Source organism: Etheostoma cragini, chromosome 21 (assembly GCF_013103735.1).
Source record: "Etheostoma cragini isolate CJK2018 chromosome 21, CSU_Ecrag_1.0, whole genome shotgun sequence".
Classification (NCBI taxonomy): Eukaryota; Metazoa; Chordata; class Actinopteri; order Perciformes; family Percidae; genus Etheostoma; species Etheostoma cragini.
The window spans coordinates 13,159,940-13,172,369 of NC_048427.1; the positions used below are offsets into that span (position 1 = coordinate 13,159,940).

The following is a 12,430-nucleotide window of genomic DNA, read 5'->3' on the forward strand; positions in this document are numbered from 1 at the left end:
TTTGGAAAATGGCTGCAATGAAACAAAGAGTGAAAAATTTAAAGGGGTCTGAATACTTTCCGTACCCACTGTATTAGTTAGTTTTTCTATTGAAAATGTGCAATGTGTTCCTGGTGACTGCAGTGAAATGTTACACTACTGCAGCCACTTATTGTCTGTATTTTGAGCCCAGTGATCTTACCGTGAATTTCTCAGAGTACTAATTGTTCCCATGTTCCTTCAGTACTATGGTATGATACACGGCACTCTGGGTATCAGGTTTTTTTTCCTCTTGGTAACCAGTTACTAGAACAGATGTTTGTTTTTTTCATGAATTTGATCAGATGTTCTCAAATGTCTTTCATTCTACAAAATCAGAGAGAGTGTTGTATTATTATATAAGATGTATTTAGTCCTTGTTATGTATGAGAGACAGCGAGAGTTTTTATTTAAAACGTTCCTATGGCAACCTAAACATTCTGTGCATCCACAAAGGACAGGAAGTGGGTGTGAGATTCTACTATAAACAAGCTGTGCTTAAAGGCATCTGCAGAAAACTGAAGCCTCATTTTTGAGCATCAGATACATTTCATGTATCTCAAAAACCAAAACATTTTACAAAACAGCAGCTACATGTTGGCTTACCAAAATACTGTCACTGATCTGAGCCCTTGACCTTTATAACTGCTATCTTGTCTGTGTCTGGCCTTATCCCACGGTAAACTGTTTCAGATTGTAAACACTTCAGTTATGTGGTCTTCTAAAAGAAATGGAGACAGTCTTCCAATAAGTCTTTTTTTTTTTTTTTAATAGGATGAGATATTCCATGCTCATTCAAGAACATCACAGTGCTTCTAGAAAATGACACTGACTATCCAGAAATGAAATTGACATTGTCTCAATTATATGAAACCAACTATTCATAGATTCAGTCATTGCATGATACAGTGTTTAAACAACAGGACATGCTCAAAAAGGTGAGTAATACATTCACTACATAACTAAAAAACAAACAATGCTGATCCGTACGGTTGAAGGTTTATCCCAACAGCTTTCTAGAGACCAGCTCATCTGCCTGGATAACTTTACATTACTCCCCCCCCCCCCCCCCCCCCTCAGTGATCATTTTGGACGGATATTACCTGAAACTCCATTTTACATTCCAGTTCTAGCATTTTTATGCTAAATCATTTCATGTATTCAGAATTGTAGAATGAATCCCAAGTCACTACAACTCAATAATATAGTTATTTATTTAAGATTAACAGCTCTTTAAGGCAAAGTGATCCACCATACATAGTGTTATTGGCAGGGGAACTCTGGGATACATAGGCATGTTAATCAAAAATACTACACAACTAACAAAATAAATAAAATGTGCCAATAGGTGAAACTGTATATTGTACATATTGTTCCAGCTGTGGTCAGGGAAGGGCCTCCATCATATTGAAGGTGACTGGCAGATATTTGGTGTTTTGGCTTAAATCAGGCCATGTCAGTCTATGTGCATCGTGGTTATTGGAAAGAAGGATAGTACAGTTCAGATGTTTGAATCCACTTCACCGCATTCGGCGTTCAGAATGACAATGATGGAGGCCATTTCAGAACTCTGTCCCTGCCCAGTCTCGGATGGAACGCAGCAATTTTTCCTCCCATGATAATTCATCCAAAAGGAAAACACACAAGTTCTTCACAGTTTTGATTTACCTCACTCTATTTTCAACACTGCCCTTAAAGAGTCCTCCAACAGTTGTGTTTCTCTTTATAAAGAGAAGTCAGCCAGGTAGACATACCTTCCCAGCAAACAGCAGTCCCACAATGGTGAAGAATATGGAGAGAACGAAGAGTACGTAGGAGGAGCCCACCACGGTGTTGTTGGGGAGCTTGTATGGCTGTCCTCCAACCTCGTTGATGTAGAAGCCCATGGGGAAGATGAGAGCAGCCATGCAGAACAGGACCACTGGGACAGAGGGAAAGGAAGATAGATTAACATGCTGCGATCCGGGGATACTTCTGCTGTTTTCGGGGAGAATGAGGAATGAAGGTAGAAGCAGCTCAACACATTTGAAAATACAGAAATTATAATTTAAATTTTTTTGTGTTTTGCTCTCAACTTTTGTCACTTCCTGCTGATTGACAATTGTCCTGGATCCTGGAGTGTCAATTTCATAAAAGAGAAAGAATCCGGTCTACAGTACAGTATATATGGATTAGACGTTGCATGGACATAGAGGTGAATTAATACACACATTCTGGCGTGAAATTGACACGACTGATTCAAAGAAAGCTGGTAATGATAGAAGAGGATGACTGCGAACACCTACTCCCTGTGAAGGCGATCCATCGGGCGTATCGGGCGGCCTCGCGGCGCCAGCGTGACATCACCAGCAGACCACAGGTGACGGTGAGGGAGATGATGCCCAAGATGATGAAGAGCAGCGTGGTGATCCACTCCGGGGGAAGCCGCGGGGGCATGCAGGTCCGGTCTCGGCCGTGGATGGTCTGGCACTGGCGGACCAGACCCACAGTCAGGGAGCCTGAATTGAGACAGAGGGAGAACAGAAGCAGCAGTTGTCAAAAACCTCTTTTCTGTTCGATCCGTCAATAAAGTAACAAAATCAGGGAGTCATCTGTCTAAAAGCACAGCAGTTTTTCTTTCACAGAAAAGAGACTGAAAGAGTGTTTATTAAAAAAACAAAGCCCTCCATTATTAAACTGTACAGCAAACAACAGAATCTGCTCTATTTGGCTTAAGCCAGTCTATTATTTCCCAGAAGACACACACACCAGCTTCTGATGACAACAGGTGAAATTTATAAAAAAAAAGTTTTACCCGTGTATTATTACCCATCGCCTTATATTAAAAGGCCCTGAAAACCTATTTTTTCAATCAGCTTCTTACTATAAGTGATAGGATTCTAACAGTTTTTTGTTATTTCACTTGTTAGATCACAAATTATTTATTCTGATAGATAACGAGATCCACCCATTATCACTGAAAGACAGGGATCAGGAGTGTTATCCCAGGATGCATAGATGCAGCTGTAGCATTTGATTGAAGCGGAAAATGTTAGATCAAGTATCCAGCACTGACATTAAAAGATTAAACATTAGCCTGGCTCCACAAAAAATTACACATCTAGTCCAGATGGTACTTCAGCCAGTGCAAAATTGCAGAAAGTGACATAATAATACCAACAATACCCCAGTCCACTGAACATTATACCCATCCTTTATAGCATATCGGTAGCTGACAGCCTGTTTCATAAGTTTGCATGCTTCATATAACAAACTCAGCCTAATGCCCAGCAACATGACATCATTTTGTTCATAGTGTTGACTCTGGGTGTAAGACATGATGACCTCCCAGAAGGCCCTCTGATTCCCCACAGCGACCAAAAAACATGTTGGTATGGAAACATTGTTATGGGCGGCGTGCCAGCCGCAGCAGTGACCCCCAGTGACTTGTGAATTACGTCAAGCCAAACTGATTCAGGGTTCTGGCATAAACCCTCAAAGCATCACAGTGAGAAACTGTAAGATATGAAGAGATCAACGACCCTACATCAGATCTCAGACCTGTATCTCACAAAGCCTGCTGGGTGCTGGGGTGTCAGGCAAGAGGGCTTCTGTGTGCGCACGCACGCACCTGCATCCAGTCCGACTACGTAGAAGACACAACACAACACACATAAATGCAAAAATTAAATCCTCCCACACCTTCATTTATTCTTTTATCTCCCTCCTTCCTTTTTTAATTCTTATTATCCTCAGCGAGCAGTTAGTGTCTGCCAAGCAGACAGAAGAAAGAGGAAGAAAGACGAGTAGCAATTGTAAAATTAACATAATTGTCATAATGGCCAAAATTACTAGAAACCAATATCACAAAGAGTGCAGGAAAAACACGAGGAAGCACTGAAACATCTATTATTCCTTTAATTAGGAGAAAAATGACATGAAATAAGCTTCTTTCAAACAAACACCGGGTATTTAAAGCCATTAAGCCACCCCTCAATTTAGTATTTTTAAATTAAATAATGTGTAAAAAGATATGTAAGTAAAATTTTGGCGCCTAGAAAAATACAAAAACTCCCGTATCCAACAACCCTTTAAACATTTATCATTGGCTTGAAATGGTTTCAGTTCTGGATTATAGGTACAGTTGTGGGTGATGACACCAGGACCAGGCTGAAGTAAACCTCTGGTCTGAACCACATCCTCCTGCAGGCTGACCTGTCCCCCATATACACAGGATATCCGGTTTCCTCTCAACACATCCTTTCATTCACTGAGTGTGTGTTTGGGGGGGGGGGGTATGTAAATAGTGAATTAATTTCCCTGCATCCTGAACATCATGCAACAAAAAACAAGTCCAGCAGAAATGTGGTTTTGCTTCATGCCTATTATGGAAAGTGGGTTTTGTTTTTAATAAAAATATGATTAATAGAGCGATAAGAAATGCATTTAAAAAGGTGCAATATGTTATAGTCTGTATCTACTTTATTAAATCCCAAAATGACCACAACATGTCATCATATTAACCCTTGTGTTGTCTTCCCATAAACCATGAAAAAATCACGTGTTGGTCACTTTTTTCCCCAACATTATGATCGCTTTTTTCCGTCATTTTTATCACTTTTTTAACGGGTGTTTTTTGTTGTTTTTTCCCCCCAAAGTTTTTCGAGTTTTTTGTGCAAAAGCTTATTTTGACGGACCATTTTTTGTGTCAAAAAAAAAGAATTAACTTAAAACATGAGGATTAAGGAAACATGCTAAATTGAAATAATATAATGCTTTTTTCTCCTCTGAAATTTCCCTTCCATTGCATGTGTGTGTTGTTATCATGTTGTCATCAACTGCCTATTTTGACCGCCTGGCCGGGTTGCCAGATAACTATTCCTGTCTGAAAAAACAACGCAAAACCAGCGCCACAGCTGTTCTACAGACATGGACGCAGTAGTCTCGCATTGCCAGGCCTTCCTCCACATGGAAGCAGCAAACAAACGAACGGGACCAACGGAGATAGATTCTACTCGACCTAAAATAAAAAAATAAAAAAAACTTGGCATGGTTCTAAACAGTTGCGTGACCAGGGACTTAATAAAATCCGGGTAAATTTTGGAGATGTATTTGAAAGATGAAGATAGCTTAGAGCCCAGACGTTAGCATACTCCCGAACAGCTAGCTAAGCATTTAGCTTCAGGCTACTTAATCACGGCTACAAGCTAGGGACGGGCATTGTCAGTCATTTCAACAGTTGTGTACTCACATTGAACTATATAGAGTGCTCGAGTTAGTTACTTGAAAAAACAATTGAGACCCAGCAAGTGAAGTCATCCCGACTTGTCCTGGCTATCGCCGCCAGCCATGCTAACACGCGACGACTGCTAACGGTACCGAAGGACCAGACAAGCGGGCCTCGGCCCAAACCACCGCGACAGCCCTATGACAGAAACCGCAAGTTGGACTTCCTCATAATGGAAACATGCAATGTGACTTTGGCAAAACAACCATGTAAGTTAGCCTGTTCAAACGGTGAGTAATATTAAGCCAATAAAGTGCACTGTAAAGAGGTTTTAAAGCTGTACCTCAACTAACTACAACTTTGTCTTTCAATTCTGTTTAACATTGTTTTTGTTTTTTTGAGTAATATTTTCTTCCATTAAAAATATATTTTTTTTTTTCATTAAGAGCTAAGACTAACTAAGAAATATCATTTTTGACGATTGTACAATTTCAAGATTTCACGCAGGCCAGCGCATGCGCATTAAACACAGCGCGCTACCAGAAGAATCACTCTTGAAGCCTACGGTCCATGGACGTGGATCATTTCCCTGCATCAGTACAGAGCTGTTTCTACAGGTTGCATCGTGGACAAACCACTTCTACGTCTGTCAGATATTTAGCTAGTACCTCACATGTTTCAGACTTTCTCTAGTAACATTAGCTAGATACGTAGCTTTATGTAACAATAGCTTTTTTTTCTTATGGACACCGTAACAAGACACCTTAACTCTCCCAACTCCTTTGTCAGGATCGTATTTATGGATTTCTCATCAGCTTTCAATACAGTGAACCACCAAATTATCATAATGGTGCATATTCACCACATCTTGTGAGGGTAAATGGGTTTTAGTCCACCAACGCTATTTTAAACACCCGAGTGCCTCAGGGCTGTGTGCTGTCACCTGTTTTATTCTCCATCTATACAAATGGGATCACCTGCAGCACCAACGTATTCAAGCTATTTAAGTATGAGGATGACGTGGACTTGGTGGCCAACCTCACTGATGATGACTCCCTGTCCACTTACAAGCAGTATGTCAACACAACGGCACTGAGTTGGATAATGATAAGGAATGTTCCATAATGGGAACAAATATTTTAAACTGTTTAAAATAATTATCAAATTGTATTTATAAAAATAAGAAATCCTTGTTTAATTATATCTATTTGATTGGATAAAGCATAGACTTTCGAATACATATGATTTCTTAAATGAGAAAGATCTATGGATCTATGGAACTTGTCACTAAAGACGAACATAATTCTAATAAATACTTTAATTAATTAATATATATATATATATATATATATATATATATATATATATATATATATATATATATATATACACATACATACATACATACATACACACACACAAATACACACACACACACACACAGGTTGGCTAACATTAGCTAATCTCCCTCTTCTCCTGTCACGTCTGCTAGACAATAAGTTACGGGAGTGAGAAACAAGGCTTGTGAGCTTGATGATGTTAGCTGCCCTGCAGCTGTCAGAGTTGGCTTCAACTTCATATTTATTACCTTCTAACAGCTCTCAGTAACGTGACAATCTGCAAGAAACGGGTTGCTTTTAAATCACTACAATGGTAGTGACAGCACTGTTTGGCTTAGTTACCAATGCTGTTAGCATCGTGGCTAACACTATCGTAACTTAGTTTGTGACAAATGGTTTCGGCTGTGCTTTCTGACATGATGTCATTGTTGTAACTGAGCACAACGTTCAACATACTTTACAACAGAGCCAATTCAACACACTTATAGTGTTTCATTACAGATTTCTCTGTGGATGTGTGTTTGTAGCTGTGTGCGTGGTGTAAAATAATTTTAACGCAGATGGGTGTGCCAGAAATGCAATGCACCGTGGCGTAGATCCCCTTTAAGGCTAGGCTCTCTCTAGTGGACAGAACAGGCTGCATGTGAGCATCACATTTGAATATTTAAAGGAAAAAAATAAATGCAATGTGTGTGTGTGTTTGTATGTGTGTGTGTGTGTGTGAGAGAGAGTGAGAGTGTCAGAGACAAGTGTCCGGCCTTTAACCTGTACTCAGGTAAACTTCTGCTCCTTCAAATCTCTCAACTCCACATTTAATAAGCACACAAACACACCAAGTGTTTATGCTTATATTCGGCAGTTTTGCTCTCTTACACACACACACTTGACAAGCATGCGTACCTTGTGATACAACAGTAGCTATAAAACTGAAGGGTTGCACTCACATATGACAAAATTATCATAATGGTGCATATTCACAGTGAGCAGGGGCTTATTATCATCAACTTTATTGCCAGACTCGAGGTCCATTCAGAATACACAGACATGAGATGCAACATACATTAAAAAGATAAACATATAAAGAGAAATAAAAAAAGAAACCACAATAGTGCTATTATTATACTAGTTTGACTGTGAAGACATTTGTTGTTGTATAGGTTACATTACGCACTCAAAATAAAATGACTGAGCCTGAGGTACTTTAACTCTCTTGGTGGAAAGCATTACTCTCCATGGAGGCCTAATTAGAAGTCCCACATCTTCCCAAACAACACTTCCTGCCTTCAGGTCATTACTATTCGGATAATTAAACAGGAGCAAAAAGCTAACACACGGAGTCCGGAGCCCGGGTGAATGTTGTCTCTGTACTCGGTCCGTTTCTGGTGGTTGATTAACTGAGATGTTCTGATTAGCTTTAATAACGGGCCAGATGGGTAGTGCAATGCCATGACTCCATGAGACAACTGGGATTATTCCACATTTTAATTCAGATATTTTGTCATTACATCCTGAATCTGCCCCGCTCTCTATGGTGTAAATGTAGTAGTTCAATGTCTTCCTCTGATGTGGAAGTACACTGTAAGTAGGTAGTGGGTTATAGCCTACAGTAGAGTTGCATATTAAGTGGTTTGGGGTCCTTCTGTAAGTCATTTTGGGGTACCATGGTTCTGGAGAAAGCCATACACAGTAATACCACAGGCCCAATTTGAATAGGCGTTTTGTGGCTAAGTGGGAGCAGCCTAAAATCTGATCATCTGTCTCAAATGATGTCACTTAAATCAGCGACGGCGGCAGCTGAAGACCACAAGTTTGAAAACCAAACCAAAAAAATCACCCGACCAGCTTGTTCACTCTGCTTGAGGCTAGCAGCTAATACCACAACACACTTGAATCTCCAACCGAATTGTCTGTAGTCAAGTTGCATTGTGGAGGATGTAGGCACAGGGCAGTGGAACGCCAGGCATAAAAATAGACAATGTTTCTGGTTTTGCCGCATCAATTTTCATACTGTCCACACATTTTCATTCAAATATTGCAAAATCTTGATAAGATGTGACATGTTCAGACCAGTAAAGAAAGCGTAGATAAACAAAAATACTGAACTCTCGCATAATCAAAATTAAACTGTTTAAACTTTGGCAGAATGGTTTTTTAAATTTTTTGGTGTTAGACTTACTTTAAGCCATATGGCACGAAGCTTGATTGAGAAAATACCTTTTTTAGGGCCTGCACAGCATTTAATATTATTTGCATACATTATTATATAGGCCTACAGTAGGAGAGAAAGCCTTGATGTTGTGGGTGCCACACTCCCTATTTTACACTGAAGGATATGTGAAGCTGTTCTTGCAAGAACATGGCCATTTGAACATGTTACAATTAAAAATACCACAGAGCAGAGACAGAGCCAGCACTACGTTGTTACTTTTTAAAACCTTGGGGCTTTGGTTACATCTAGGGCTGCAGGATATGAGGAACATATGTGATATGCGATAACGTCATTCAATGTCACGATACCAATATTACCAACAATAAACAAATCCGATACTAAAGTACTCAGTTCTGCTGCTTACTCCTCAAATAATACGAATCCTTGGTTGAATTCAAAACAAATTAAAGGAAATCATTTCCAACTTTCTTTGAACAATTTGAACTTTAAATTGAATTTAAAAGGCCCCACAAAAAAAGGTAACAGTTACATTTTTAGTGCGCAGTTTTCTGCTGAAATTTTCTTGATATAATGTTGCGGCTTTTTGCAATGTGTATATTGCGGTTATATATATTTATATCTCCTTACATTTGCTTGACCTTAGCTGAACTCAGACAATTAGCCACTCCATTATCACGGTTTCCTTTTTTTGTTTCATTTCCACTCAGTGTAAGGAACACGGTAAGATTTCCATCCAATCGTCTACAGTTGTGATTCACAAAACCTGAGGGGGGGGGGGTCCAATGGGTCCCAAGATATACACATCTTGTTATGGAAATTTCTATTTTGTCTGGTTTTTTTCCTAGTGAATATGGAACACTTTAACCTCTCACGACCCATTATCACACGAAGGCCATACCCTGGGATGACATTGCTGACTTTAAAGGAGTCAGCATTGTCCAAAAGCTTGAGAATCTTACTCCTCTGACAATGTTTGTGCGCAACTGTTTTAAATAAGTTGGTTTTCGCCTGGAAACACTTCCTATGACATCTTTACTGACTTCTGACACAAATTGTATGTGCTTTTCCCCTAAAATCAGGGTTTGATTTCCCCTAAATTATCCAATTATCTGACCTATCACAGAGGAGTGAGATAAAGTGGCAACAACAACAACAACCACCACCTACCAGCTGATCCTCCTGTGCTGATCCAGTCCGGGTTGACTATGCTGGCGATGGCAAAGATGTCTGCTGCGAGGAAAAGGCATCCTGATATCACGGTGAGTTTATCCATGTCGGTGGAAACAGGTGGAGGTCAGTGTTTTTGAGTCTCACCTAAAGAGAGACGCGACATTAAGAAGTCAGTAGCCTAAAGCCAGCCAGCATTAGGGAACTTGCGATGAAGGGGTCGGCTTGATCCACGTTGGGTCCACACATTGCGTTTGTCCCCCGGCGGTGAGACAAGCAGGCTGTTCCCTCAGATTATCCCCTTTTATTTAGCCCTCCAACATCCGAGCCTGCCCCGACCTGCTGGCCCTTCTCCAGCCCCGGAGGAGAGGCTCGCTGTCCGGACTCATGGATCACTTTTAGCTCCGGATGCTCGAACACATTCCGGTGATATTTGCAGAAAAGCGGAGTTGAAAATTTGCTTTTAAACGCTGATTAAAGCTCCAGCGGTGAAACCGAATTTGTGCATGCAGTCGACTTATTTCCTGTGTGCATTGAGCCCTTTGAGCTCTCTCTCTCTCCGTACGAAAGCTTCTGCTGTCCCCTGGACGCACACAGACTGGAAACGCCGCCCATGCTCACAATCAAATCAAAAGCGCGTTTCCGCAGCTTCAAATCTCCACACTCAAATGCTGAATACCGTCAGTTATCCTCTAAAAATATAAAGTAAAGATAAAAAGCTTCACAAATGTTTTTTGTTGCAAGACGGTGCTGTCCTCTCTCAGCAATGAGAACCAAATTCCAGGCAGCTTGCGTCTCCATTGGACAACTATCGCGAGAAAATCTGTAAAACGCTCCTGGTGCTTTTTGCATCATCAGGAATTACGCCGGGATCAGTGTTGGGAGTAACGCGTTACAAAAGTAATGCAGTTACAGCAATGTACTTCTTTTTGCTGTAATGCAAAACTATAAAGCATTACTAATTTAACATGTCGTCAGCCGTGGGGATAACTATCTATATGCCTGTAGACCAAAAGCGCTTGACTTTTACTGTGACCATTTACTGTTCAATATATTGCACTTCAATACAACTGAGGTAGTTATGAGTATTTTTATTTTGTCCTACTTGCCTATTGTACGTTTTACTTCTCTATTTGTATAGCTTTAGTTACTTTGCATAGTCATTTTAATTATACAAATTGTTATGAATAATCTATGATGTATTAAAGTGGATAGAGAGGAGACTTCATTGATCCGGTGGTGAAATCCACACGCTAGCTGCCAAGTCAAACTTCTGTTGTTATTTTGGTGAAAGTAACTCAAAAGGAATGCAAAAGTATTGTAACGCATTACAATTCAGAGACTGCAATATAACTAATTACTCTCAAATGACACTAGTAATCTATAATGTATTACATTTTGGAAGTAATTTGTCCAACACTGGCCGAGATGATCATTTAAATGAGTCCTTAAAAGCATCTCTGAGCAAAGTCAAATCTACAAAGTAGCAGCTTTCTTTTCTCAGAGCTAATACTCTAAAGTTGCATCATAAAACCTCAAGATCCATTTGCCTGTTCTGGGGCTTTTGTCTGTGTCTTCATCAGCTGATTGAGTTTGCACACCTGCCATGACACTGTATAGGTTTAAAGTTTTCATGATTCTGAGCCAAAGCCGGTCCAAAGCTCCAGAGCATGCGACTAAGTAAATCTCAAGTTAGGATTGTTTTTGTGCTGTTTTTCAATATCAGGGATGAACTGTCAAGCTAAAACTCAGAACTGTTATTGTATTCAAGACATGAAACACCACAACACGTAAAGCTCCTCCATAAGGTAGATAGAATTTATTCATTATTTTACATCAGCTATACAGTTCACGTTGGCAGATGAGTGCAGCACGACATTGTGATACGCCAGAGCAGCATCACCTAAAATAGACTGTTACAACACCTATAAATACCCAGTGGTGTTATTTCCCTCCGATGCTTTGTTTTGTTTTCGTCAACGTAGATGAATCAAATTCTGCTTTGCCTTCAGAGTTAGGTACAGTATGAGGTGATGAAGAAGACTTTAGATCTCATCCACAAAGGGCGTTTTGATGAGGTTTCCGCTGGATGCCATAGTCTTCTTGCCTGTCACAAATTTCTTGGCAGCCTGCAAATAAAGAGCAAGAAAGTTAACAACACCATTAATAACTATGACAATTTATTTTTTAGACCATTAAATAACCGACTCAGCATAACGTAAAATTGTTAACTGAAGTAAATTCAGTAATATGTCTTACATTGGCGACATCAGTCAAGGAGACGTTGTCAATGTTTTTGGAGACTTGCTCAGGGGTGCAGTAGGATCCCTCGACCAGGGCCTGGGTGCCCATGGCCTCCAGCAAACCCTCTGAAGTCTCCAGGGACATCAGGAACTGCCCCTTTAGCTGGGCCCTGCACAGAAAACATACACAAGCACATTATAAAAATAGTGCAAACTAGGAGCAAGACTTTTAACTTGATGCATTTCCTTCTGATTGTTAAGTATGAGGGGGGGGGGGGGGGGGGGG

The 12,430-nt window shown here is 40.2% G+C and overlaps 2 protein-coding genes across 3 annotated transcripts in view; both read right to left on the reverse strand.

The window, feature by feature from the left end:
* Positions 1-757: 757 nt before the first annotated feature.
* On the reverse strand, positions 758-10,609 carry LOC117937042 (uncharacterized protein C16orf52 homolog B-like). The gene is made up of 3 exons (XM_034860678.1): positions 9,902-10,609; positions 2,304-2,516; positions 758-1,939 (listed from the first exon to the last, which is right to left on the reverse strand). The coding sequence occupies exons 1-3, from the start codon at positions 10,005-10,007 to the stop codon at positions 1,755-1,757; spliced, it is 504 nt and encodes a 167-aa protein (XP_034716569.1). The 5' UTR covers positions 10,008-10,609; the 3' UTR covers positions 758-1,754.
* Positions 10,610-11,705: 1,096 nt separating this feature from the next.
* Positions 11,706-12,430, reverse strand: part of LOC117937036 (cytochrome b-c1 complex subunit 2, mitochondrial) — a 6,003-nt gene continuing 5,278 nt past the window's right edge. For both annotated transcript variants that reach the window (XM_034860669.1, XM_034860670.1), the window contains exons 13-14: positions 12,161-12,314; positions 11,706-12,030 (exon numbers count right to left, since the gene is read on the reverse strand). In XM_034860669.1, coding sequence (XP_034716560.1) covers positions 11,947-12,030; positions 12,161-12,314 — 238 coding nt within the window. In that variant the 3' untranslated portion in view covers positions 11,706-11,946. The remainder of the gene's footprint in view (positions 12,031-12,160; positions 12,315-12,430) is intronic.